The sequence below is a fragment of the Callospermophilus lateralis genome, chromosome 16 (assembly GCF_048772815.1).
Source record: "Callospermophilus lateralis isolate mCalLat2 chromosome 16, mCalLat2.hap1, whole genome shotgun sequence".
In the NCBI taxonomy this organism is placed as follows: domain Eukaryota; kingdom Metazoa; phylum Chordata; class Mammalia; order Rodentia; family Sciuridae; genus Callospermophilus; species Callospermophilus lateralis.
Window position 1 is genome coordinate 87,591,189 of NC_135320.1, and position 25,707 is coordinate 87,616,895.

Genomic DNA, 25,707 nt, shown 5'->3' on the forward strand with positions numbered 1-25,707 from the left:
CAGGCCACCTCACCAGGCTGCCCACCAGTCACCCCCACGAGCCTCCAAGTCCTGGATCCAGGAGGGAAGGGAGCTGGGCTTCCACTCCACCTGAGCTCCTCCTTTCTGTTCTGTTAATTATGCAGCAAACTTCTAGGTGCCTCTAGATCTCGCCTCTTCCTGCACCGCAGGGACTGAGAGGCACACCTCGGGGAGCAGTGAGAAGTCCAACAGAGTAACACTTTCCAGACCCACCAACACAGAGCCAGTCCCAGAGAGAGCCTGAAATGGCTCGCAAAGGAACTTCCCTTCCCTCCAGTTCCTACTTGCTTGGTTTGATTCTGAGAGAGGCCTCCTGGCTCCCATCCTCCCTGCAGGAAGGATGTCACTGCTGGAATCGGAGGCAAAGTAGGGCAGCCCTCCCTCTCCACCTCTCCCCCTGCGCTGTCCCAACAGAATACTCTGAAAGCTGACTTGTTATGGAGCAATATAGTTTTAATCTCAGGGGACTCAGCGTCAACCTAAGTAGGGAAGACGCCGGGGAAGCAATACATAGAGGTATTTGGGGGACGGCCACGGGAACCTGCCTCTAAGAGCAGCACTCAGTTGGGGACAGTCACCCCAGCCAGGTCATCACAGCTGACAGGCCTCTCCCAATAGCTTCTCCTCAAGTGCACACTCCCCATGGCTGCGCCACGGCCCCTGTCTCCTCCCCCTTCATCTGTGAAGTACAAAGTTCTCTGCCCCAGACTGCATCTGTCCACCTGCTCCTTTCCATCCATAGAGGACACCTTAAACTTTCTAAATCACATGGGGATTTCGATCTTCCCATTCTAGCCTCAGCTGCCACATGCCATGGAGCAGTGGTCACCTCCTGACAACAGGAGAGACACAAACAAAACAAAGGCCCACTTTCTGGCCTCAGTGCCACCAACAGCAGGAAGACGTGCCGCAAGCCCCACCTCCAGAAGCGCCAGCCACGGGCAAGGAGGAGAGGGCTCCTGGGGCTGTAGGGGCGTGTCATGTTAGGTGTGGCAGTGTCTACTGGCTAGCCCGGCTCTCCCTCCTTCTGCCACCTCCCAAGGGTGCAGAAGCAGGCTGTGCTCTCCATGTCCCCTCAGCAGCCTCCCTCAGACCCAGGTCCCCTCAAAGCCCTCCCACCTATAGGAGCATCCTCAGGACGCCTTTGCCCCTCTCCAACTCCTGAATGTTCAGCCGTCTCAATAACTCTGCTTCTCCTCAAAGGCACCTGCAGCTCTGGGTGCTGAAGACAGGTGGGCATCTGCCCTTGCCTATGGAGCTGTGTCCCTGGGATGTCCCTGCAATGTCCCACCTGACATGAGGGCCGGTTCCATGCAGGGACTTCTTCCCGCCTGTTGCCAGGACCAGGCCGGGAGCCCACAGGCCTGGCTGCCTGGCATGAAGGGCTGAGGCCGGCCCCACCCGGCCCCGCTCCAGCCCACACCACAGCACCCCCTGCCTGCTGACATGCCAGGCTACGCCAGGGCACCTCTGCTACTTACGGGCATTCTTGGGTGCGGTGGGAACAGGGATGTCTGGAAAAAAAAAAAAAACAGAAGTTAGAAAGATAGGGGTGTGTAGAGCCCCAAACCTGCTGACTCTGAAAGGTTTGCCAAGTGAAAGAAAATGCCCTTCAGTGATTATTAGTTTCGACAATTAGAATCTCAAGCACCAACTCTATGTGACCTTGAATATCTTATGTCACCTTCCATGTCCCCATCAGTAAAAAGGGATAAAATGTTCTTCACTTGGGGGGTCACAAGGACACACTGGAATAACCTGGACAAGCCACTGGAACAGTGCTTGGGACATTGGATCCCGCCCTCCACGTCTGCTTTTCCACAAACCGTTGTCTGCCATGTGCCAGGCAGGGAAACAGGCAGAGGAAACCAGAGCCAGGGCTTACAGAGGGCCCTGTTGTGCCAAGTGCCCTCAGCCAAGACCTCATGGATGGTGCCTGGGGCAGCCCTCCAGCCTGGCCGCCACCCGCCTGGCCCACCCTGGCTGCCACCCGCCTGGCCCAGCCTGGCCGCCACCCGCCTGGCCCACCCTGGCTGAGCCGAGGGCTTCCCAGGAGGCTTTCCTCCAGGCTCAGGGCTTTTGCACACATGGTTCCTCAGCCCCGGAGCATGCTCTCCCCCTGCATTCCACCATGGCCACTCTTCAGGTCTCTTAAATGTCATGCTCTCAACATATGAATTAGGTGAGCTAGGTCCCACTGCTAGTCTCATCAACTGCACTCTGCTCTTTTCCTTGATCACATTTACTCTAATTTGTAAAGTTTATCCTGTCCACTGTAAGATCAGACTTTATCTCCACTACAAGACTAGAAGCTCCATCAGGCCCCAGTTGTGTCATGGCCTGGCTCCAAAGGATAAAGCAAATGGACAAAGGGAACCTGGGGGCTAACCCTGAAACCCAGGGCCTTCACCGGGGAAGGGAGAAGGGGCTTCCTAGACCTTCCCCTCCAAGTCCTCAATCCAAGTCTCTTCCCTCCCCCAAAAAACAGTTTTTCACATTTCTAGACCTTTTCCCTATGTTTTCCCACAATTATGAACATATAGAAATATGCGACTTCCACAGAATAGTGAAACTGAATGCATTCTTCACAGTTGTTCCCATGCACCAACTCATGGCTCTTCACAGAGACTGTAGGAGGTAGACCAGCTGCCTCTGCCCACCACTGTCAGTAAGAACCCTGGGCAGAGACCAGAGACGTGAGCTTCCTAATGCAGTTCCAGCAGCTGCCGGCCATGGTCAGGAACTGACATCATGTAAGCAGGCTGTGAGCCCGTGCTCTGAATCTCTCAATACAAAATGATCCACATATTAATTTATTCACTTACTTTATCTTATTCCACTTAATTAGTGTACCTATATCTTTCCAAGACCCTGTGTGTGTGTGTGTGTGTGTGTGTGTGTGTGTGTGTGTTTCTTTATAAAATAGGATTTTGGGATACAGATGGTCTGATGTACTTAATTCTATACTTACGGTCATGTAGATTTTTCCCTATTTTTTCCCTAATACAAGTGACACTACAATGTACATCCTCACACATTTTTTAAATGCACACATGCAAATGTCTTTTAACTTAGAAGCCTAAACATGGACTAGCTAAGCTCGAGGGTAGGCACCTCCTGGCGTGTGCATATGGCCAAGCAGCTCCCAGTGGGCACTACCAACTTGCTCCCCCACCAGAAGGGCAAGGGTGCTTACCTCCCTGAAGTCTTGTCAAGACTGTATCACAATCTTAAACAATAATCTCATACAACTCACTCTGGCCCCAAATTTCTGATTCTGAGGTTCTTCCAATATCTTTATGGAATATCTGAGCCTCATTTTCACAGGGTACGGGTTGGGGAGAAGATGAAGCTATGGAGTAAGGACTGCCGGACAAACAGTGCTGAGTCAGATATCCTGCCCCACAGCCAGCAGGACTGCTGAGAATTCAGGCCATCTCGTCTCCTGCTCTCCACCCCTGCTTTGTCCAGCAACCAACCAAGCACCCAGTCAGGGCCAGCACAAGAAGCCATGAACAACTTTGCTGAAATCAGTTGCTCAAAGCAGAGAAGCTCAAGTCTGGGAAGAAATGTTACAATGAAAAACAATTCCAAATAAAGCACCATTGTAGGATTATTGAGTGTAAGACAAATATAATAGCAGCAGTTTTATATTTAGTGTTTATTAGGTACCAGGAACTCTGCTAAGTACTTTGCATTATTTCAGTTAATTTGTACTAAAAACGTACAAGCTAGTTGGGTATAATATCTTCTATCAGATGAGAAAACTTACTCTTTGGGGAGTTAAATAACATATCTAAGACACAATGCAGGTGAGTGGCAAAGGTGAGAGCTCTTTCTTTCTGTCCCTAGAGCCCTTGCTCTAAATGCCACAGCACCGACCCATAATGGTGGCCAAACACCTTCACAGGACAGAGGATGAAGCCCAGCCTGGGTCATGGTGATACAGTCTCTTGTTGGACAAATGGTTTCTTGTCTTTGGACCTCAGTGCCCACACTTAACAGGTGCCTATGTCTTCTCGGTGTGAATCGCACGTTCTGCTGAGTAGTAATTGTGCTTTTGCTGAATAAAGTAAACCAATAAGCTCAGGGTGGATTTTTAAAGAAGATATAATTTTAAATTATAAGCCCTTGGAGGGGGTCTGACTATTGACAAACTCTAATCTGGAGATGATTTTAATGAAGTGGTGTGTGTGGAGGAATCCCAATACCTTGGGAATCTAGAGAAGTAGAAAGGACTAGCAGAGTGACTTACAGTTCCAGGTAGCCCAGGGGGGCCTGCAGGGCCAGCTTCACCCTAGATGAAGAAACGAAGAGTTAATGAACATTAATCCTCCTGCCACCTATTTAATGCAGCACAGGCCTGGTATCACCTTCCAGGCAACAGAAATGAGCGCTGTCACAGCACAGGCCGAGTCAGACCAGCAGACTGAGGCTAATGTACATTCTGTACTATAAAGATTTCAGTCACACAGGCACACACACACACACACATACACACACACACAGGGTTTGAGAAGTCTCTATATTGATCTATAAAGCTATAGATTATTTAAATCACTCTGTTCTATTCCATTGAGTTTATATAATAAAGCTATACAATGTCCATCGTCCCTTGAAGACAGTGACACTGCTCTCCCTTGATTGTGATCATGGCCAGTATTGATTGTTAGAGCAAACATTCTCACCTGTGCCCCTGAGCATGATAAGTGGATGGAAGTTCAGCTCCCTCAGCTAGAAGCCTGGACCCACCCCCTCAGAAAGAAGCAGGCTGCTTTCAAGTTCAGGGAACAGTCTTATCCCTGTGAACAAAACAGGCTTGGGAGTTGAGTCACCTGAGCTTGAAACGCACCTCTACCATTTTATAAATGACTTTACCTCTTGGCTTGTTTCTTCTCTTTGCCCAATAAGGATAGTAATGCCTACAACTCACAGAACATGCAGCAACTGAGTGAGCCCCAGGAGAGTATGTGGTACATTCACAGTGGGGACAAGGCTCCTACATCTCTTCTATGCAGGGAGAAGAGATGAGGAGTGAGCAAAAGCAGTCTCTGAAGCTGTCACCCTGCAGGTGCCATTTGGGGCCAGGGGACAGTGTCTGTGCTAAATCAGAAACTGGTCCAGGACTAGGCCTTTTACTGGCCCTGTAATATGGTCATTATGTGGACAAATGAACAAGGTTGGGTCAAGGTGATGGACAAGGCCACTCTGAGTAAACAACATAATAGGGTAATAAATAATAGTTGTATAATTTTTATCATCATTTCTATCAATACTTAACATTTAATTTCAGATATTGGTTTATGTGTCTCACATGTATGATCCCAATCTTGTAGACTCGCCCATAGGGTATTTACGTACCCCAAAGAAGAAACTGAGGCACAAGCTGCAATTCACCTGCCCAGACTCACAGGAGCGGCCAGTGGCTGAGCCTGGAGTAAACCCAGAATCTCGCTCTGAGCTGGACTGGAGTTCCAGAAGATGCAGGAGGAAACGCACCTGGCGCAGTGTCCCAGCCTCCTTCCTGACTCGGTGGGACTTGTGCGCAGAGGCCATCTCACCTAAACTCACTTCCTTACCAAGAAAGAGCCCAAGTGACCCCAGCAGATCCCAAGTGACCATGCAGTTCCTAAATTGCATGAATGACAGGTGCAAATGGAGGAGGACGGGGGACAGAGGACCTGCTGCCTGCGAAATCAGACTTTGTCCCGCCTCAGAGCTGCGGGGCAGGGAAGGGATGGTGGGTGCCAGGGACAGGCCCAGCGGCTCTCTCCCTTTAAGAGGCGTGGCTGGGGTGGAGCCTGGGCACCAGACCTGCTTCTCCCTGGACAGTTTCACTCTGGGCTCCCCTGAGGAGCAAGGAGCAGCCCCACCCCACCTGAGGTGCTGTCAGTCGGGTGGAGAGGCTCACAGAGTGGGGGACCCAGAGGGGCAAGGAAGCGGCAGGGTCTGCTCCACAGTCAGGAGGGGGCGGTGCTGCTGTAAAGTCTTATATTGAATGTTTTTACCCCAAATTGTTGCTACCTCTCTCTCTGGACAGGAAGGCATCAGGACGCTTTGGAGTCCACCTGTGATCCTGCCAAAGCACTGGAGGGCCTCCATGTCTCCCTGACCCTCTGCCCCTTTCACATAACAGGGTCCACTTCATGCTTAGAATATAAACCTTGCTGCTGACCACTTCAGGTTGGTTTTAAAACTGGCTTTTTTCTTTTTTGCCATCCTCTTTTTTTTTTTTTTTTTTTGGTGGGGATGGGTACTGGGAATTGAACTCAGGGACACTCAACTACTGAGCCACATCTCCAGCCCCACTTTGAATTTTATTTAGAGACAGGGTCTCACTGATGCTTAGCGCATCACTAACTTGCTGAGGCTGGCTTTGAACTCACGATCTTCCTGCCTTGGCCTCCCAAGCCATTGGGATTACAGGCATGCACCACTGCCCTTGGGCTCTTCCTTTATCTTCTCTTTCTTCCTCTCCCCATCCATGGGGAGGCAAGGTTAACATAATATTCTTTCCTGTCCTAAGCCAAGTTATCTGCAACTTCCCCTCACTGTCCACAGGGATAAAGAAGCCCCGATCCTGGGGCCTGGACAACAGCTCTTTCAAGGACACTCGTCAAACATAATTTAGATCTACGGATAATGATACTTGGAAACAGTCCTCACATCCTCACCGTCCCCCCGGCACTGGAAATGGAAGCATCCATGATATAAGTCCATTGCCTTTCTCCTTTAATAGCAAAGCAATGAAACATCTTTATCCTTTTCCTCAAACTTTCTTCTTATTACTGAATCAGCATCTGGCACAGAGACCGAGCTTTCCGTATCGTCTGCATTCAGGAAATGAGTTTCCTGGTGTTCCTGGGAGCCGGGAGGGGCAAGGGCAGAAGGGAGAGAGCACAGAAAGGACAACCTGAGAGCAGACACCTTTCAGGAGGGAGGGTGCAAGGCCTGGTGGTGTGTGGATGTCCCCCTTCTCAGGGTCAGGCCCAGCATGCAGCACTGTGATGCTGACAGCCAGGACTGCAGCCTGGCCCTGGCAGGTTCAGCTCTCGACTCTATCCTGCAGCTGTGGGCAATGGAATTAGCCTTTCTGTGCCTCAGTTTCCTCATCTCTAAAGTGGGGATATGACTGACAACCGTATCTCCTCTCGGAGTTTGTCCTAAGGATTAGCAAGGTCCCTACATGGACGGTGCTCAGGGATGTTCTGCCCATAGTAGGTCTGCCCTAAATCACTCACAAGCCGAGTATCATTTCCACTTTACAAGGATCTTTGGAGGGAGGTCCTTGCAGATCCATTTTCAGGTTGTCCATCATGGCACAGGGGGGCAGACAAGACACTCAGAGTCACATAGCACGTGGAGCCAGGAAGGGGACCCAGGCTACCTCTGACTTCTGTAACAGCGCTCTTCCCACCAAGATGCAGGTAAACACACACAAGCACACTGAGGGCTGTGTGGGTGCCTACTTATGAAGTCACTGTGGGATTTCAGGTGTAATGTGGTCCAAGGCCGAGCATGAACAGCAAAGAAAAGCGGCTCTCATGGTGGGATTCTCAGCCATCCCATGGCTGCCTCCTCTAGAGTCTGATTTTTGGAGCCTGAACTGCATCTTGTCCACTGTCACTTTATTAGTGATGGTCTAGTAGAGAGGAAGTGTTCTACCAGTCTGTGCTAGACAGTGCCAGGAAGGATGGCTGGGGGCTTTCCTGGGCTGCCAGGGTTGAGGGTGGCATCCCTCCCGGGCTAGAAGAATCTAGTTGGAAGGATGCAGACTATTGTGGCTGAAGTTGCCTGCTTGAGAAGTCAGCTGCCTGGATCCTGTGCACCCTCTGGCCATGTCTGAGTTCCCCAAGTTTGGGCGAGTTTCTATACTTCTCTGGACGTCAGCTCTCTATTCGGTAAAACAGGGATTCCAATGGAAATGACCTCAGAACTCTCTGCTTACCAGAGAAAGACACTGAAAACCAGAAATCACGACATGCAGAGGCTCAACTGTACAGAAACCCTGCCTTTCACACCTGTTCAAGTTCACAGCGTTTTAGCAAAAGCTCCCTTGGACTCTCATGCAACCAGCAGATAGCATCAGAGGCAAGCTACTCCCGCACATCTGGCTTCAGGGACGACCTCGCTCATGTGCCACCTAATGAACCGCTTCCCAATAGCAAAATCTCACCAAATCCCAGCATAGGTCCATGTGTGAGTAGACAGGTGTAGTAGACAGGTACCCACCTAGGACAAAATCTTAGCACATCTCCAAGTATGCGAGGCTCAGCGGCTCAGCTGACGAGTTCCATGCTTCACCAAGCAAGTATCTAAAAGGTCCACTGTGCTTTTCCACCCCGTGTGTTTCTCTGGGGCTTTGATAGGAGGCAAAATGGGTGGAATGCCTGTTGGGTGCTACTCCAATGCCAGGCACAGCGCAGCCTGCTTGCTGAGATTGAGTGGGAGAAGCCCTTCAAACAACTGCCGGGACTGTGGACCAGGGTCCTTGGAAAGTGATTCTGTAGCTTCAGACATGCACAGGACCCCCTGCTCTCCTCACCCACAGAGGGTGCTGGCTGATAGCTGTGCTTGTTTTCCATGTGGTGCCCACACCCACCCCTGCACCTTCCCCGTCCTGCCTGATGGTCTCACTGGCCTTGCCTCTGGTGTCCAGATTTGGCAGGAGGAGATGGGAGGCAAGAGGAAGGAGGACGAGATACTGAGGGTGCCAGTCCACAGGCTGGCCCGTGTCTGTTTCCCTACCCTTCAAACAGGATGCCCAACAGGCTTCATCTCCCACAGATTCTGGGGCATCTGCTCCGGGCCCTTCCTGGCCTCTTTGCCGTGCCTTGCCCTGGAGGGCATCGCCCCCGCCCCAGGTCCGTCTCCCTTGGCACTAGCCATGTGTGCAAGTAGCCCTTTCCCTGCCTTCTCTCCATTCGTCTGTTCTGAGTGAGTGGCCCCTGATGAGGACTGTGCCTGTTGCAGAGAGTGCTGGGAGTCGAAGCCAAGGTCGCCCTTCTGTGACCTACACACAGTAGGGCTGGGCAACAGAGACAGTCTGCCTTGGCTCTGTGGCTGGCTCTAGAACCAACCCCAATGACAGGCTGGTGCATGACACAGGAGGAGGACACAGGAGTCAGGGACACGGGGCTCGGTTCCCAGCGAGTTCTTCACCCTCTTGGAGACTCCATTGCCTGCGACACACTTAGATCCCTGACACCTACCTTCTAAAGCTGGGCTGAAACTAAGGGAGAGATTGTTTGGATGAACATGTCATCTCTGATTCTACTGGTGTCTAAATGAACTATACTTGCATACAAGGTTTATGCCTACCTTATTTTTTCCTCAAAAATCTACTCTGGAGTCACACAAGTCCATTCTGAATAAACGAAAACTCCTCTAACCCAAGGCCAGAGCAGGGAGTGGGAACTGATCAGCATGCAGTAAGCAGCCTACCTTCTCACCCCGGTCACCTTTCAGGCCAGGAAGTCCCAGGTCACCCTTTTCTCCCTATAGAAAAAGACAATTAGAAAACGTTGGAACCCACACTAAGTCTCAACCCTCTTAAGGTAAAGGGCGTGCTGTCAGTTAGGTGGGAAGCACCTGACACTCCACTTGGCATCTGGCAGGCGGGGTGCCTCCCACCCATCGCTCCCATCAATTCTCTCTGAAGACACTCTTCCTTTCTAGGGGTGTCTCCCAGCCCCTGTCCTCTGTCCCACTCATGGACTCTGGCACTCGACACCCCTCCCAGTTCTTTCCCCTCAACATGGAGAACTACTCTATTCGCGCAGTCAAAACGGCCACCTCCTGTCAAAGGGCTCCACAGGGGCCTTTCCACAGGCACAGGCTAGGTGGCCTTGCTGGGACGAGGCAGCCACACTTACCTGGTCTCCTTTCTCTCCCCGCACACCTGGGAAGCCTGCAGCACCTGGGAGGCCTGCTTCGCCCTGTGAGAACAAAACCGTGGCTCTGTCCCTTGGGCACCTACGGGAGGGCTCTCCTAGGGCACAGGCCATGTGCTAACCGCTCTCCAGGTCCTGCTTTCTAGCCCCCCACAGATCTTTAGGCTTGTGGATGTCACACCGAAAGCAGAGCGGTGGACAAAGGAGAACTCTAGAGAACGTGTCCATCAGGGCAGCCCCGCACTCTTCCCCATGTGAGCTATCTCCTCTCCCAGGAACCCTCATTTCACCTGTCCTTTAGGACTCAATCACAACGTCACTCGTCACCGTTTTTTCTGATATTTCCCAAGTCTGAAAGACTTCTCCTATGCCCCACATGACATTATATACCACCACTCACTACAGCTGTTCAAGTGTTCTCCAGGGTTCAGCTTATCTTGTCTGTGGCTGTGACCCTAATGCCCACTATAGCAACTGATACACAGAACATGCTGGAAGTTATTGAGCAAATAAATGAATTCATGAAATTAATGTAGTGAGCTCCCAAAAGACATGATTAATTTCTCTGGGTATATGAGCAACTTACACAATATGTAGTTTATAACAACAAATAAAGAAATAAACAAGAATGAAATGAATGGAAAAAGGCATAAATGAACAGACCTTCTCTCCAGGGTGGCCTGCCAGGCCCTGCTCCCCAACTTCACCCTGGGGACAGAATGACAGACACCCCATTATCCTCCATGCTCATTCCCCAGGGAGTCCACATATCCATGGCTCCTGCAGCCACAGCCCTCAGCTCTCCACTATGGAGCATCGGTAAAAGCCCAAGGGTTATGAGCTGTGAATACCAAAGTGAGGAGCATTTCTGGAGAGTGGGGTTCCACACACCTCATATCATCTTTTGCATCTCCTGAAAGAAATAATTCCTGGAATTGTCCTGTCAGAGTTCATTCAGTTTGAATCCATTCACTGTAGACCTTATCAGGGAAACACAGACTCCATGCTAGGACCAACAGTGAAAGGAAGCTGTTGAAACCTGAGCAGGTGACTGGTGTCCCATGATTGTTGTTTGGTCTCCTCGCAAAGACAGGCAGGGCCCTGCAGCTGGAGGTAGGTTAGAGTTTCAGTGACCTGTCCCATGGTATGCTACCATAAAGAGAGTCCTACATGAAGTTCCCAGTTAGTTATTCAAGATTAGTGGGGTGGAGTTCTCAGGGTTGGATTAGTGCCCTTGTAGAGGGAGCCCTCTTGCCATCCCATCCATGAAAACACTGCTATATGATACCATCTATGAAGCAGGGTGTCTCCAACAGACACTAAGTCTGTTGCCACCTTGGTCTTGGACTTCCTGGCCTCCAGAACTGTGAGCCATAGATTTCTGTTGTTCATGAATTACCAAGTTTAAAATGATATTGTCACAGCAACCAAAAGGGACTAAGGCAGTTCCTAGAGAGCACTCTGAAGTGGGAGGCACTGGAAGAGGGGTTTCTCTCTGATCCTCAGGAACCAAGCCTCTGTGTCCACCACGCCCTCCTAAACCATCCGTGCACAGAGGTGAGTGGTGGGGCTGAGAGGGACTACAACTTCTAGCTAACCATACATCTAGAATATCACTAACTTCTTGTGTGACAATTTCTTTCTAATAAAATCTTTGGTATAAATTGTCATGAAGAAATGTGGTTTTCTGATGTATCCGTGGACGTGAATGAGTTGGTAGTGTGCACCCACATAAGAATTTTCCCCAGAGTCATGCCAGATTCAACTGATAGTAAAGGCCAGACCATCAGTACTTATCAAGGAAGGGGGGGGGCAGGGAAAGGAGAGGATGAGAGAAAGGAGGGGAGGGGAGAGGGGGGAGAGGAGAAGAAAGGAAAGGGAGGGATATCCCAAGGCTTTGCACAGTGTAAGCACATAATTAATCCCGTAGCTCCGGTGTCACAAGGGGAACTGGCATCTGGAGTCAGCACATATTAAAATTCTAGGTGCACTCCAATGCGCCCATCAATTCTCCATGTTTACAAGCACAATTAGTGAGAATTGCTGTAGCCAGAATTGTGCAAATACTCAGCACTCAAGTTGTCACTTTAAATCTGCTAGGAGGGTGACATTTGCAAGGGGAATTGCTTCGTGCCTGCTGAGCAAGGATAAGGGGCTGAGTGTAGTTAGAATAAAACTTTAAAGTCCATCAAAATGCCCCTGAACTTGTGCTGTGAACCCCCATCCAAGCTCATATAGAGAAGGAGCTGCCATCCTTGTGAATTCTTGAAGTGAGCCCTGGAATGCGGGTGCCCTGTGTGTCCCACAGAGCAACTCGCCCAGAGTGAACTCTCCACACCACCATCCCCAAGGTTTCCAGAATCATCTCGGGAAGGGTTTTCATCTTCAGCCAGTACTTGGTCCAAATAAAGCAACAAGACTGACCCTACGCCAGGTCTCCTCTGGGGCCACACACAGGTTGAGAAGCCCCTACTGTTGAAATTCAGCTTCCAACTCTCAGAGAAACGTCTGACACACTCAGCACTAGAACCAGGCAAAAAGGACACAGGTGAGACGGAGCGGAAGACATCTGTGCTTGAACCTGTCAGTCGTTGATGATTCCCAGACACGTGAAGCACACAGATGGGAAGCCCCCGAGGGACCTCTAACTGCATCCACAGGTTCCTCAAAATCAACCCTCTACTGCAAAGCCACACACAGGGAACGCGAAGCTCCTGAAGACCACAGGGGAGAGCTGGCATCCTTCCTGCAGAAGCCCACGATTATGTGCCAGCTCCCAAGTGTGAGAACACACAATTATCAGGCATGGCTGACTCAAAAACAAAACACTTCCAGGAAGTGAAGAATGAAAACAAACAGCAAACCCATCCAAATGCTTTAAATCCTTCCTTGGAAATAACAGGATTTCAACCAACGGGACCCTGAAAGCTAGGCTAGGTGCTTTTAAGACCCTGTGATCCTCCTAACAACCACCTCAGGATAGCATGCAAAATCATAGAAAATGATCATGTTTCAATGATTTGGGGATCATCATAAGCATTTTTTAAAATTTTTAAATATTTTTAGTTGTATATGGACACAATACCTTTATTTTATTTTTATGGGGTGCTGAGGATGAAACCCAGTGCCTCCCATGTGTGAGGCAAGAGCTCCACCACTGAGCCACACTCCCAGCTCCATTATAAACTTTTTTTTTCTGGCTGTATACACAGTATATTCACACCAAGAGTATCTTCATACGTGTACTTTGGATAATAATGTCTATCATATTCCACCATCATTTATAACCCCATACCCCCTCCCTTCCTCTCCCACCCCTCTGCTCTATCTAGAGTTCGTCTATTCCTCCCATGCTCCCTCTCCCACTATGAATCAGCCTCGTTATATCAGAGAAAACATTCAGCATTTGGTTTGGGGGGATTGGCTAACTTCACTTAGCATTATCTTCTCCAACTGCATCCATTTATCTGCAAATGCCATGATTTTATTTTCTTTTATTGCTGAGTAATATTCTATTGTATATAAATGCGGTATTTTTTTTATCCATTCATCTACTGAAGGGCATCCAGGTTGGTTCCACAGTTTAGCTATTGTGAATTGTGCTGCTATAAACATTGATATGGCTGTGTCCCTGTAGTATGCTGTTTTTAAGTCCTTTGGGTATAGTCCAAGGAGAGGGACAGCTGGGTCAAAAGGTGGCTCCATTCCCAATTTTCCAAGGACTCTCCATACTGCTTTCCATATTGGCTGCACCAATTTGCAGTCCCACCAGCAATATATGAGTGTGCCTTTCCCCCCACATCCTCACCAACACTTGCTGTGTGTCTTCATGATAGCTGCCATTCTGACTGGAGTGAGATGAAATCTTAGAGTGGTTTTGATTTGCATTTCTCTAATTGCTAGTGTTGATAAACATTTTTTTCATGCCATCAGAAGCCTACCTACCAAAAGCCCATTATAAACTTTTTTAAACACCAATATTGAATCTTAAAATATGAAGGGCAAGGGATAGACTCGCTGGGCCCTTAAAGGGGGAGGGCTCAGTTCTCAGAATGTGAGCTTCAGAAATGGGAGGTTCCAGGATGGTGCCTGGGGACACTCTTGCCACAGTTGGGTCAACCAGTGGTGAACTGAGTCAGTTGGGTTCAATTTCTTCTGCGTTGTTTTTTCCTTGAGCACACAGCACGCACACTCGCAGGGCCGGCCTCTCCTCCCTGCTCACTGCATGCTGGCCTCCGACAAGGTCCAGGTGTTGAGCTGCTCTGCGCTCACAGCGGGTGCTGGGTCCAAATCACTCCCGAGTCCCCCACACATTCCTCACTGGCTCCACCCCCTGGAGGCCCAAGGAAGCCCAACTCCAGGGCTGCCTCCTGGAGGCTCCAGGCACCAGGAATCATCAGAGGAAAGCAAAACTCAGGGAGCAAGGGAAGGAGAAGCCAAGAGAAGGGGAGCAGTATGTGCATGTCCCCCTTGCTCCTCCCTGCAGGACAAGTGGGATGTTCCTTCTCCACGGGTCTCCCTGGTTCTGGGCCCCCTCCCCTCCCACCTTCTGCCCTGGAGCGGGGGGTTGGCTCAGCTGTGGCCAGCCTCAGGGGATGCTAACGGCCAGCTGGAGCCCCTTACCCCTCTCACCCCTCTGAATAGCCCCTTTTCAATCATCTGCTTTCTGCCCAGCTCTGGCTGACAAAACACTGGGGTGCCTGGGACTGCCGCACAGCCCAGGATACCCAGTAAAATGAGGAGTGCAATGAGCAAGGTGGCAAAGTCCTACCCGAGGTCCGGGCTTCCCAGGAAGGCCGCCTTCCCCTCTCTCTCCAGGGTCTCCCTGTAAGGAATAAAAGCAAGTCAGCCGAGGGCCCTGCTTGCAGGAATCCCTACATCTTTGCAGATGAGCAAGGAAGAGGACCATTTGTTCTCAAGTGGACTTGAACTCCCTGGTCCCGAGTGGCTGCCTAACTCTGGTGATCCAACACAACAGCACGTGCCACCTCCTGCCATTCAAATCCCACAGCTCTCATTTTAATTTTATAATTATGACTGGCCAGAAATGACACTTTTCTTAATGAGAGATTTTGAGTAAAAGCATTGTGAGAATAAATACTTTTGAGAATGCAAAGTACTTAGTTAGCCATTGTCTCCTTAATGATGAGGGAGAAAAATGGAAAATATTTCCATAAAGTGTTCATACAAAGAAGTTAAATTCATACTTATTCTGTATTTTGTCATGAAAAACATTGAAATTTCCAATAAATTTGTTTATTGGAATGAAGTGTCCCCTAGTATTCAAATATTGCCATTAACAGTTGCCTTACAAGGACTATTGACATGAGTACCTGAGCCTTTGCTGTTGGCTATGAAAAAAAAAAAAAAAGTTTATTTCTTAAAAAAAAAATTGTTGCATCATAAGTATTCTCTTGAAGTATTTAAGCTATGACTTTGCTTCTCTACTTTCTCATATTTAACTTGGACTTTTATCTTAATAATCCTGCTATAATGGGCCCAATTGGAATATTTTTTAGATTGAAATCTCTTACATTAATAAGGGCATTTGAGAGAATTCCCTCAAATAAAATAAATACTTGTTTGTAACAGATTGATTTTAATGCCCAAGGCTTCCACATCCTTCCCCAGTTATCTAAGTAGAAATAAAGAGCTTTCTCAATCTGACCTGGTAAATCCAAACATTTCAACCTGGTCCTGATCAAGACCATTTTAGAATGCACCCACAACCAAGAAGCTCTTTTGCTCCTGGGTTTGTTTTCCAAACTCATGCAACCTGGGAGTACCGACCTTGGATCCCGGCAGACCTGGTGGTCCATTCGGCCCATCCCTTCCAGGTGGCCCCTGGGTCAAGGTAGGAAAAAAATAAAATTAGAATAAAAGTCATATTTAGGAAACACTGCACTAAGTTGTTTGGATCCAGGAGCTGACTCTGAGACTGGGGGCACAGGCCTTCCTCCTTCACCAGCTGTGTCCCCTCCCCAGAGTTACCAGTCTCCTTACACACACTATGCTGCTAAGACAGAGCACCTCTGGTCAGTGTCCCAGGTCCAGTTCCCAAGAGGTACAGGTGGGCAAGGAGGGACAGGACCTCTGCTTCATTCCTTCTCTCAGCTTCCAAGAGCACTAGGGGTGACACTGTCCCCCAACTACTGCCCTGCTCTTCACAGTCTCTCTGCCACACGATTCTCCTTCCCACTCCAATCCTTCCTTCACCTCGTCCTTCACAAGAGCAAGCATTTGGCCTGGTTTGGCACTACTGTCTTTTTTTTTTTTTTTTTCTGGTGGGAATGAACACCAAGGGCCTCCGCGTTGGATTTTTCAATTTAAACTTCTTCCTTACAATGCGGTAGGACAGCTGTTACTACAGCTGCTGCAGATGAGGGGACAAGAGCTCTAGGATTGAGTGACCCCCTCAAGGTCACACAGCTAGTAATGGGGACCCACAAGGATCTCTGGCTCCACTCCTGGGTTCCTTCCACTGCACCAGGGACACTCCATCTTCTCCTTGTCCCCTGGGCTTTCAATGGTGATCAGGGACACACATGTTCTTCAGTGATGGATGTAAGGTACGTGATTTCTCTTGGTGACAGATCTCATGAGCTATTGTTTCATTTGCTGGTAAATGGATGGAGTTGGAGAATATCATGCTAAGCAAAATAGCCAATCGCAAAAGACCAAAGGCCAAATGTTTCCTCTAATATGCAGATGCTGATTTACAATGGGGGGAGCACTAGGGAAGAATAGAGTTACCTTAGATTAGGTTGAGGGGGCTGAAGGGAGGGGAGGGGATATGGAGACAGGAAGGAGAGTAGAATGAAACAGACATTACTACTTTATGCATATATATGACTACATGACCAATGTGATTCTACATGTGTAATCAGAAAAATGAGAAATCATACCCTATTTATGCATGATATATCAAAGTGCATAAATACATTCTACTATCAGGTATAACTAATTAAAACAAATAAAAAATTGAAAAAATTTAAAGTTAATGCTTGTCAGACACAGTGGCACATGCCTATAACCCTAGCTACTTGGGAGGCTGAGGATCACAAGTTTGAGGCCTGTCTGGGTAACTTAGTGAGACCCTGTGTCAAAATTAAAAAGTGGAATTGGGGGTTGGGGATATAGCTCAGTGGCAAAGCACTTGCCTAATACACATGAAGTACTAGGTTCAATCCTCAATGCTTCAATAAAAGTAAAAGGTTTTTTTTTTTAATAATCCAGGTGTTTCTTCTGCCCCAGAACTTGCTATCGCCCTATTTAAGATGGCCTGAGTCTCCAGCCTGGGATGTTGGTCATTGAAAGGACAGGGACATATCCAAACAGCAGTGTCATGGGAATCGTCGAACAGACCTGCAGGAGGTTCGTTCAAGGCCACCTGGAGCAACCCAAGCATGACCTTGACCAAGAGCAGTCACAAAAGCCAGAAGCCACAGTTTACACCTGAAGTGACCATGGCCTCAGAAAACTGTAAAAGACTTTTAAAATATGTTTCTGTTCACATAACACACTCCCTCTTCTGAATTTTCACACTGATACACATTTTGATGAACCCACTGGGTCACAAAAGACTCATGTGTTTGAGCTGCCAGAAGACACCCATTTCACCCTGTTTCTTGGTGACACTGCAGTTGACTGTATGTCCAAGGAATGCAGTTCACCAGGGGTTCCTCCCAGGTCTGTGTCAGTTCACCCAAGTGCACGCCATAACACTGCGTCTATGTCTGATGCGGTCTGGCAGGATGCGCTGGGGCTCAACCGAGCTCAGAACGCGGGTGCTGCAGAGACCTCTGGGGCTGTCTCCTGGGAGCTCCATCTACAGGCACCAGCGGATTGTGGCCCGTGGAGAAGGGAAGAGCTGCCATGCACTGCACAGCCTGTCCTTCTGCAGTGTCTGAGCCTCCATCAGTGCCATGGCTCTCCCCACTCAGCAGCTCCACGAGGACACCATGTCACAAAGAAATAAATCCCTTAGAGCGGAGCAGAGGCTGCCCTGGGGCAGATCATCAGGCATGTCCAGCTCTCTGTCACATGGTGCCAGAGTCTTGCCAGCCCCTGCATCAGCCTGCCCTGAAGAGGACACGCCAACATGCCAGAAGACACCCTGCCTTTAACACAGCTCCTATGTGATGGTTGAGCTGCTGAGCTCCACCTGCAGGACCTGAAAGCAACCAGAGGTCCCCTGAGATCTCCAGGGTCTTCTCAGCTCACAGGTGGGAAAACCTCATCCGGACAACAGCTGCTACTGATGGGACAGTAACGGGAAGATGGTCCCACCTGTATCCTTTCTCTCATCTGGGGCTTTGCTTCTGCTACCCTCTGGGCGTCCCTGTGGACAAGTCGTCCCACCTTACAAAGCAAGGGTTACACTTTACAAAGCAAGGGACTTTCAAATGTGTCTTCGGGTAACAATAGCAAGGGTGGTGGCCTGGGAAGAGTGGCCCCAATCCACGCCCTGGCCAGGACATGTGGAGCAGTCCCAGGAGACAGACAGGAGGACTCTGCAGAAGGGGAAAGAGAGCTGCGTGTTGGGCCTGGAACCAGCTTCAAGGAGCCAAGGGTATGGGGAGTCATCAGTTCTCGGGGCACCCCAGGGCCAGCAGCAATAGCCTGACCCCGATCCCTGGAGGAGGGGGAAGGTAGGAGGGAGACGCCGCAGGACACTCACCACATGGCCAGGAGGCCCAGGTTTGCCCGGGAAGCCAATCTCTCCAGGTAAACCCTGGGAAGGGAGCACAGGGAAGCTGTTAGACTATTTGGAGATACGATCCTTGTCCCGACTCCATTCCTGGCCCAGGTCCTGGCCTCTGAGGGCTCTGAGGAGGGCACCTCTTGGGCATCCACCACCCTCCATACTGGCACAGTAAGATGCAGAACTGACACATCTCCAAAGCTGGGCAGTCCACAGCTTATCTGGTCAGCAGCTGGGGTCCCTGCCATGTTCACCTCTACCTGGGGCAGGAAGGAATGGCCCCCTCTGCCCATTGCTGGGTCTGCCCCACCCAGGGCCTACTAGGGGGAGTTTCCAGTTGTCCCCCAAAACTTGGGAGGGGAAATGTTGACAAACCCTTGCCCTGGTCCTGAAAGTCAAGTCACGAATGTCTGCAGACACCGGAATGGGCCCAGGAGCCCAACGTGCCACCTGCACCACGTCTCCAGCAGCCACCAGGCTCAGTGCTGGGTTGGCTCACTTGCCATTTATGACCAAAGGGGCCCAAAGGCCTGGAAGTCCAGAGACGTGGGGGTGTCTGTGAGAGGAGGTCCTCCTGTTGGCACCTCTGCACTGCACTTGGGCAGAGCAAAGGCAAGTGTCCATGCAGGCAGATGCCCCTGACCCCACAGGCATGGAAGCACCATGAGTGACCTTACCGGGGGGCCTCCTGGTCCAGGGGGTCCTGGGACACCAGGTGGTCCAGGGGGACCCTGTAAGGAGAGAGCAAAGTGGTTACAAAAGAGCACAGAGCAGCCTGCTGGTGACGGTGGCACTTGAGAGAGAAAGAGGGCAGTGGGCACAATGAGGAGGAGGGGCTTGGCTTTATCTGAGATGTCTTATTTCAACAGAAAGAAACAGGAGCAAAAAGGAAAGACCTGGAGCACAGCGTGCAAAACACTAACAAGTGTCGCTCTCTGGTGACGGGAATTTAGCATCTTTGTATCGTTACCTCGCCAAACCAGGAACCTGCCTGCATCCTGGCTGGCCAGATTCAGATACCCACCTACCTATTAAGAAATAAGCAAACAGTGTAAAAAGTCAAAATGAATTTTTGAGAAAACAGGGGAGAAGCAGCTAGGTTGCTTCTCTGTGGGCGCTACAGAAGCAGTTACAATTGATAGAGCCTGTGACACACACATGTAGATGAACCAGGCTGCGCTGAACTCGACGACAAGTCAGCCTTCAGCTTCCTCGGGACCCATATGGCCCAGGAGCTCTTATTCCCAGCTTGAGGAATTTCAATTTTATCTATTACACTCAGATTTAAAATATTTGAACATTTAAAGTGAATACATACATATATGCATGACCACACACATGCACACAGTGGGATAACCCACTCACAAAGACCTTCCAGAACATTCCCAATCACAAGTCAGGGACCAGAGCTGGGTGAACAGCAGGGGTCTTGGGGGCCTGGCCCTGCAGCTTCTGTAGGCCTGGGGAGAGCCACGCATCTGTACTTTAGCTCTCCCTGAGACTGATGGAGGCTAGGCTGGACAGTCCTTCCCGAGGCCTGCACCCCAGGCCTATAACTGCCATCGTCCATTCCCTGCACACATCGTCCTGTGCCCTGGACACCTTCAGTGGCTGCGAATGGCAGCAGGTACCACTAGTGAACAAACACCAGGACAGCTCCTGTCTGCACTGCAGGTGACTGCGGGGAGGGAAGAAAGGGGTAAACAGATGACTGTGTTAGAAAAGATCAGTGCCCTGATTAGGCCCCGAGCACAGAGCAGGAGCAACTCTGTGCACTTGGGGGAGGAAGGAGGGTGGTCAGAGGGGACTCCTAGGTCCTGGAGACAGAAGAAACTGTCCACAGGCCAGGTTGACCACGGCAGGTGGAGCTAGGCACCTAAAGGCCTTTGGAGTTAAAGGGGCTGTGTGTTTGAGCAAGGGCCAATGGCTCCACATGGGAACAAGACGTACTCAGGGCCAGGACCCCAGAGGACTGGGAGCCAAGGCCAAGAGACAACTCTGCCCAGAAGTCTTCGGTATCTAAGAGAGTCTAAGAAGATTCCTGTTGGTCACATGTGTGTTTAGAAAGGCAGCTTGCTATCTGGAGGACACTGAGGGAGACGGTGGGCAGTGGGTCACACAGGGGCCAGTTGCAGCTGTGCAACAGTGGGGCCCTCAGGGGGGGGGGGGTTTAGACCCCTGAGTGTTGACAGGCTCTGACAGCACCCAGAACCCTGTATTACATCACCCAGTGACGTCGCAGCAGAGAACTCCCTCAGTAGCTCTGGGGCCCTGATGGTCATGTCCTGGGTTTTCCACCGGGCATTCAGAATTCTTCCAGGTCTGTTCGCAACCTCCTTGACCCCTCACCTCCCCTACTGCCGATCACTGCCCTCTCAACCTCAAGGACTTGCAGAGGACTCTCTCTGGATGTCCTCCACTGGCACCTCAGCCTTCCTAATGGCCTTCCATTCCCCAGGCGGAGTTAATCTCTCCCTGCTCCATGCTCAGGGCCAGCACAACTGCTCCTCTGTCCCAGAGACTATCAAGGGCCAGCCCTTTTTGTTCTGTCTGCATCTCCCTCATCAACCAGCATGGTATAGAGTTGAGAAAATTCTAGAAGTCCTATGAACAGGAAGCAATTTGTGTTCAGAGATTTGACCACCAGAGGGCGATACACACCCAAAGATGGCAGAGGTTGCTGCATCCATGAACTGTTCCCTTCTCTGCCTCGGAGGGGCATATGTGAGTCACAAATAGGCATCAAAAAGCAAAGAGGATGTCACCAGATTTAGATTTCTCTGTAGGTCACTTAGACCTGGTGTGTCTTTGGGGTTGGGGTAGCATCTGTTCCCACTGGGGACATCTGCTCTGAGAAGGAGCGGCTGGGGCCCAGCCGACCTGGGCAGTGCCCTGGGCAGGGACTGGACTCCTTAGGGAATGAGCTGGGAATAAGCCCCCCACTCTCAGCTCACCCTTCTCAGAAAGCAAGGACACCGCGAGCAGCAGCACAGGCACCTGCAGCTTCCAGGAAACACGGCGCTTCAGCAGGATCCCCAGGGCCTGTGGGCCCTGGCCTGGGGAGCCAATCTGAGGCCCTTCCCACTCTCTTGGTCGGTAGCCTGGGCCTGTCTTTACTGGAGAGGTAGAGGCTCAAAGAAGACTGGACAGGACCAGGGCAGCAGAGGACATGGGTGGTCAGACACGAGATGGCCACTCATTCTCAGCCTGGGGTGAAAGACGGAGCCCACAGCGCCAATGCACTGCTGGGTAGCCCAGCTTTGCTGTGTCCAGGCCACACGCAGCTTTCAGATCTGTGATGTTCATTGTGGACACAACCAAGGACCCTCAAATCCAGGTGCTGTCCTCTGCCTGGCAGAGAGACACCAGGTGAGATGTTTGCATTTTCTAGATGAGAAAACATAACAGAGGCCAGACACAATCTCGTCCTTCTTGGATGGGCATTTCCCATGGCCTGGGTGTCATACTTCTATCTTCTAACCCTCAGCTTTGGGGTGTCACATCGACCTAGCAGAGTCTGCCTGACAGGACTGGGCACTATCTTCTTGCTTTGAGGTAAAAGAAAAGCAGAGAGACACCCTGTGACATGGATTCAGGGGACCTTTGGGACCCCATCAACCCAGGCTCTATGGCAGCTCTGTCCTCTAACAACCTTCATGTGATACTGCTCCTGTCCCCATAGAGGCTTTAGGGGATGAAAGGAAAGGCAAACACCTCACCCATCACTGCTGGCAGAGTACAGCGTGCCCGTGATGAGGAGCAATGTCAGCCCTGACAGGACAGGAGCCCAGAATGGAAGAAGGGGCCAGTCAAGCCAGGATTCGGCCAGCACGCACTGTGTCCTCGAGGAGACCCTTCCTTTTCACCAGAAAACCACAGTCTGGTAGAATAAAGGAACCATGCCTGTGACCTCCTGGAAAGCCACCCAAGGGTCAGGCACCCCAGGCAGCTCAGTGCCCCAGCAGCTGTGTGACTGGGGCAGGCCCCTGCTTTTGCCAGTGGAGAGCGGGTGCAGCACTTTCTTCGCAGAGCTGAGTCACAGGGATCCATGACATGTGGAAGAGCCCCAGGGACACTCCCTGGGTAGAGTTAGAGAATGACAAGAGAGATGCTGCAAAGTCGCAGGAAGCAGGTGAAGCACATGGGGAGGTCAGGCAGCACCTGAGGGTAGCCGAGCTCAGTCTTGAGGGACCAAGGAGCCTGAGAAAAGGCGGCGGGGAGAGAAGAGACAAGCACCACAAGCAAATGGAACCATGGAGCCCAGGCTGATGGTACAAGGACAGGAACAGGGGCTCAGGGTGTGGGGACACAGGACAAGGGATGGGCAGCGTGCAGGGGTAAGTAAGAAACACTGGGATTCATCTTTGAGGGAGCACAAATATCATAGAGGTCCCCTGAGAGAGCGACACAGCAGAACTGAGCTAAGGAGGCAGATTTCCGCCATCTTTAGACTCCACTGGGAGAGGGGACCAGGATGCAGACAACCAGGCCAACAGGGAGGAAGCCTGAGCCAGCTCCAGAGGGCAGGGATACCAGGGAGGGGTGCAGACCAGGGGCTGGCCTGGAAGAGTGAGGGCACCATACACCATTCAGTGGCCAACTGGACTGGCACATGGATGTGGCCTGAGATACTGAGGAGGGAGGGGCCTTCATGGAAATATTCTGTGGGGGAAGGGACAGTGGGTTTGGCATAGTGAGTGACGGGCTCAGCTTTGATGTGTTGAGATAAAGAAAGAGCCTTAGGAACCTGAGCCAGAGAGGCCACTGGGGGTGAGTGGAGAGGGCACAGGGTGCTGGTGTGCCCAATGCTGCAAGCTGAGTGCTCCAGGAGAGGCTTTTGGATTTTCTAGAAAAGATAACAGGTCACAGCGAGGCCAGACACTACCTCGAATTTCTTGGATGAGGGTCGCGGTTCTTGAGCATCTTCCACGCCTTGGGGAACCTTATAGTGAAGCTCCATAACTGCAGCTGAGACTGAGTCAAGCTCCGGGGCCTTCTGATTGCCTTTATGGGCACTTTCACCCCACACCCCTCTTCTCCTGAAAATCAAGTTGAGCAACCCCAAGAGACCAGCTATTTGAGTCACCTCACTGGTAAGTTTCTAAATAAAACTAGAAGACTGAGACATTGTAGGAAAGCAATGTTGAACTTGCTTTCTATTCTGCTGCAGGCTCCTCAGCATTTGGGTGTTCTAGAGACAAGGGACTCCCTCCTCCTCCAGCTGCCGCAGCTGAGCCAGAGCAGCAGCGGCCGAAAAGCCAAGGCCTCCTCACCTTAACCCCCTCCTTTATAGATGAGAAGATCAAGGCTCAAGAAAAAATGGGGGACAATGAAGGGAAAACCTGAATTGCAAGAGCCACCAAGGTCAGGACCCCCCGGGGTGCAGTGGGCAGGTCACTCTTCTCTTGGCAAGAGATGGAGAGCTGAGAGCTCAGGTGACAAACAGGGCTTCGGTTTTGGGTGTGCAGGGTCAAATGCAAGGTGGCCTCATGTCACCTCATAGCCTTAAGTAATTGAGACTCAGAGCAGCAGGAAGACTGCAGGTCACTGAAAGCGGAAGGAAGAAGCTAAGTACGCCAGCCCTCCTAGGAGGACGTCACCATCGACACTTCTCCTTTTCTCCTGATCATTAATAAAGATATCTAAATAACCAGTTAGTCCAGTTGTTAATGAGAGAGACACATGAGCCAGTAGATCTAACTGAATACAACAAAACACGACTGTTTTCATTATTATTAACAAAACAAGTAAGTAATGACTCCACATATTAATTAGCCAATCAGGCCAATTATTATTAATGAAACAACATTTGATCCTCTAACACGGAGTAAACAGCTATCTAATGCAATTAGCGGTTACAATGATGATGCATAAATAACCAATTAGCCTAATTATCATTAATAAAGAAATAGCAAATAAGTACCCTGATTACACCTAGCTCCCATTGAAGTACATGTAGAGTGTGTGGGGGGGGATTTGCCTGAGAAGTGCTTGCATAAATCCACACACCAACCACACTACCTGCGCAACCTGGAGGCACTGGTGTAATGGGAAGGCGTTCACAATCTGTCTTCCCCTCAGATGTGGATCCCTGAGGCCCCACTGTGGTCCTGCCTGCCTCGGGGGTTCTGCACTGAGGCCCACAGGCACATCACCACCGAGCTCTAAGGCCAGCCTCCACCCCTGGCTGCTTCCAGTTAGGGACTCCATACTCCCCACAGCACCAACCGGTACTGCCCTTGTGGTGCGCCCTTCAGAGAAGAGAATGCTCATAAAGGACAGTGCGGATTTGCATATTTACTATACAGTGTTTCAGCAGATGAAGTTTTTCATCTTGAAAAGGAGGCACAGAAAGCCTCTTATCGCCTGTTCACTTCCCTGGGGCTGCGTCCGCACAGGAACCACTGGGCACCTCTCCCCCCACAGGCCAAACTAACTCACCACTCTGAGCCCAAGTTTCTTTAGACCCTAAGTGGAGACAAGCACCCTTCGCTCCCAGGAAGATATAAAGAATTGACAGAATTGAGTATGAAGGCTAAAGGGAGAGTCTGGTGACTCTCGGAAGCTACACACACATGCTTGCCCTCCCCCTCTGCAACTAGCCTGCTATGGCAGGATGAAGAATGTCCCACCAAGGACCCGAAGTGAAAGGCTTTGTCCCAGGATGAGTGTTGGGGATGCTGTGGACCTCCAAGAGGTGGAGCCCAGTGAGAGGGTCTCAGGGCATTGGGTGTGCCCGCGAAAGGGACCAAAGTCCCCTAGTTTCTTCCATCCCCTGTTCCAGGCTGGAGACATGAACATTCCTCTGACACACACACCCACCTTCACCAAAGGCCCACATCAATGGGTCACCCAATCTTGGACTTGAACCTCCAGAACTGTGAGCCTCATTCCTCCCATAAGCCGCCTGTGTCAAAAATGACTAACACTTGCCACAGCTTTCCAGGTCAGGGCAGGGACTCTGTACGGCCTCCACAGAGCCCTGCCACTCTCCAAACCCAGCTCAGTACAGGGGATTGTCCTTTAGTATTAATCAATCAGTCCCACGCCCCCCTTTAGGATGCGTTGGCATCTTGAGATCTTGCTGAT

At 50.6% G+C, this 25,707-nt stretch overlaps 1 protein-coding gene across 1 annotated transcript in view; it reads right to left on the reverse strand.

Moving 5' to 3' along the window:
• The window catches only part of Col22a1 (collagen type XXII alpha 1 chain), a 216,866-nt gene that overhangs the window by 95,294 nt on the left and 95,865 nt on the right, over positions 1-25,707 (reverse strand). The window contains exons 23-31 of the mRNA XM_076836022.2: positions 19,296-19,349; positions 18,595-18,648; positions 15,705-15,758; positions 14,686-14,739; positions 10,578-10,622; positions 9,897-9,959; positions 9,466-9,519; positions 4,277-4,318; positions 1,503-1,535 (exon numbers count right to left, since the gene is read on the reverse strand). Of these exons, the coding sequence (XP_076692137.2) occupies positions 1,503-1,535; positions 4,277-4,318; positions 9,466-9,519; positions 9,897-9,959; positions 10,578-10,622; positions 14,686-14,739; positions 15,705-15,758; positions 18,595-18,648; positions 19,296-19,349 (453 nt within the window). The remainder of the gene's footprint in view (positions 1-1,502; positions 1,536-4,276; positions 4,319-9,465; positions 9,520-9,896; positions 9,960-10,577; positions 10,623-14,685; positions 14,740-15,704; positions 15,759-18,594; positions 18,649-19,295; positions 19,350-25,707) is intronic.